Below are 2,261 nucleotides of genomic sequence, written 5' to 3'. Positions count from 1 at the left end.
TGAGGGGAAAACTCTATGTTTCCCCCTCAGATGGCTGTGGCCCCGCCCCCAGCATGCCTGGCGTCATCACATCACATCCGGCTGACGTGGGGTTCCCCCCGGGGCTGGATTCTGCGGCGGCGGAAATCGGGCCTCCAAATTGAGGGGAAAACTCTATGTTTCCCCCTCAGATGGCTGTGGCCCCGCCCCCAGCATGCCTGGCGTCATCACATCACATCCGGCTGACGTGGGGTTCCCCCCGGGGCTGGATTCTGCGGCGGCGGAAATCGGGCCTCCAAAGCGGGGGATTATCCGCCCCCCGGGGGGACTTGACAGCCCTAGTGCTACTGGACTCGAATCTGGGTGTTCTACTGGAGACCAACACAGCTACTGTCCCCTGAAACTATCTTTTTTTATAATTAATACTTTATTAGTTTTTAACAAGCATCAGTACACCCATTTCGTACAATAGTTTCAGATATCCAAATACATGTTGTTAACAATATCATGTAAGTGCGGTAATATATCAGAACAAATCTGCAAATATTACCTATACGCAACAATCTGTGTAGTGTATTAACTCAAAGCGCTACCTATTTTTTGTTCTAATAAGTTTCACAAGCCCAGGTCAACCACCATGCGTGGAATTTCCTTTTGCGGCGTGAGATATCCAAGCCCCAGTGCCAGGTAAGAACGAGTTAGGTGCGCTGAGACAGGCCCCCGCCCGTAAAACCCAAAGGAAAGGTAATTCTTACCCACGGAGGTGACATTTTCATAGTTCTCCTGCATCACATCCCGGTACAAGGCTTTCTGGTAGGGGTCCAGGAGAGCCCACTCCCCCTCGGTGAATTGGACAGCCACCTCCTCAAAGGCCACTGGCTCCTAAAACCCCAGAGAACCCCGTTCAGAAAGGAAGGAAAGAAAACAAGGTCCTCAGGTCTTTCGGCGACAAACCCATCGCGGGCGCCCCGCCTCGAACTTCCAAATGAAGTACAGGAAAAGAGAAGCGTGTGTTTGAGCAGCTGCAGAGTGTTTTCCCAGTTGTCTGCTGAAAACTACGAGTTACGTGGGAATGTGTGGAAGGAAGGCCCAACGGCAGTTTTATTAAACAAAGAGCGGCACCAAAGGGGGAGGGACAGTCAGCACAGGAGTGGCCGGAGGAAGAGGGCCGCTTAATTTTGTCCCTATCATCTGCTAGGCCACGCAGCTTAGAGGGAGCATTGGTCAGCACAGGAGTGGCAGGAGGAAGAGGGACGCTTAATTGTGTCCCTATCATCTGCTGTGCCACTCCAAATGAAGCTTCCCCAGATACTTCTCTGTCCCCTCCCCCGATGCCATTTCTGGCACTGGTTCCAACACATATGAGGAAAACACGCATGTGAGGAAAATGGGTGTCAGGAACCGGATGGACAAAAGGGAATGCTACTTTACACAGAGAGTGATTAAAATGTGGAATTCACTGCCAGAGGTTGTAGTGATGGCCACAGGAACAAACAGCTTTCAAAGGGGGTTAGAGAGATTCGTGGAGGATAAGTCCATCAGCGGCTACTAGCCATGGTGGCTGAGGGGAACCTCCATGTTCACGTCACTAATCTTCTGAATCCCAGAGCCAGGAGGCCACATCAGGGGAAGACCTCGGCCTCTAGGCCCTGTTGTTGGCCTGCCAAAGGAACTGGTTGGCCACTGTGTGGGACAGGATGCTGGAGTAGATGGACTATTGGTCTGATCCAGCAGGGCTCTTCTTATGTTCTAATGTTCTTACAAAAGGAATTGAAGGACATCACTGAAAGTCTTCCACAAATAAAAAACCAGGAAGCCTAGGGAATAACATAGATTACGATTAATAGCAGGATGAGTTACTGTCTTCAGATAAAGGTTATTCTTTTCTTCTACTACGAAGTGTGCTGCTTACAGGACAGAGCTAGTATTGCCAACCTCTAGGTGGGGCTGGGAGATCTCCCGGAATTAACAACTGCTCTCTCAACTACAGAGATCAGTTCACCTGAAGGAAATTGCTGCTTCGGAGGGTGGACTCTAAGGTGTTATACTCTACTAAGTGCCTGGCAACCAGCAGGAAGGGGGGGCAGCGTCTCAGGAGAAAAATTAAAATGGAAAAATAAGGCCTTGTCTACTTACAGGAAGTTCTTACGATAATGTTCCTGGAGATTGCTAGAGCTACCCAGAAGAGACAAAGGGTAGCTCTAGCAATCGCCGTAAACTCTATATTCAAACTGTATAGAAATTATTGATAGAATAGAAAATACTAATTCGTATAGTATAGT

General features: G+C 49.3%; 1 protein-coding gene across 1 annotated transcript in view; it reads right to left on the bottom strand.

The window, feature by feature from the left end:
• LOC107124888 (zinc finger protein 135-like) overlaps positions 1 to 861 on the bottom strand; it is a gene marked incomplete at its 5' end in the record, with an annotated part of 12,779 nt that extends 11,918 nt beyond the window's left edge. Inside the window, one exon of the mRNA XM_015428390.1 lies at positions 735 to 861. Coding sequence (XP_015283876.1) covers positions 735 to 861 — 127 coding nt within the window. The remainder of the gene's footprint in view (positions 1 to 734) is intronic.
• Positions 862 to 2,261: the final 1,400 nt, after the last annotated feature.

Source organism: Gekko japonicus, unplaced genomic scaffold (assembly GCF_001447785.1).
Source record: "Gekko japonicus isolate JY-2015 unplaced genomic scaffold, Gekko_japonicus_V1.1 scaffold6576, whole genome shotgun sequence".
Lineage (NCBI taxonomy): Eukaryota > Metazoa > Chordata > Lepidosauria > Squamata > Gekkonidae > Gekko > Gekko japonicus.
This window is presented reverse-complemented; position numbering and strand designations above follow the sequence as displayed.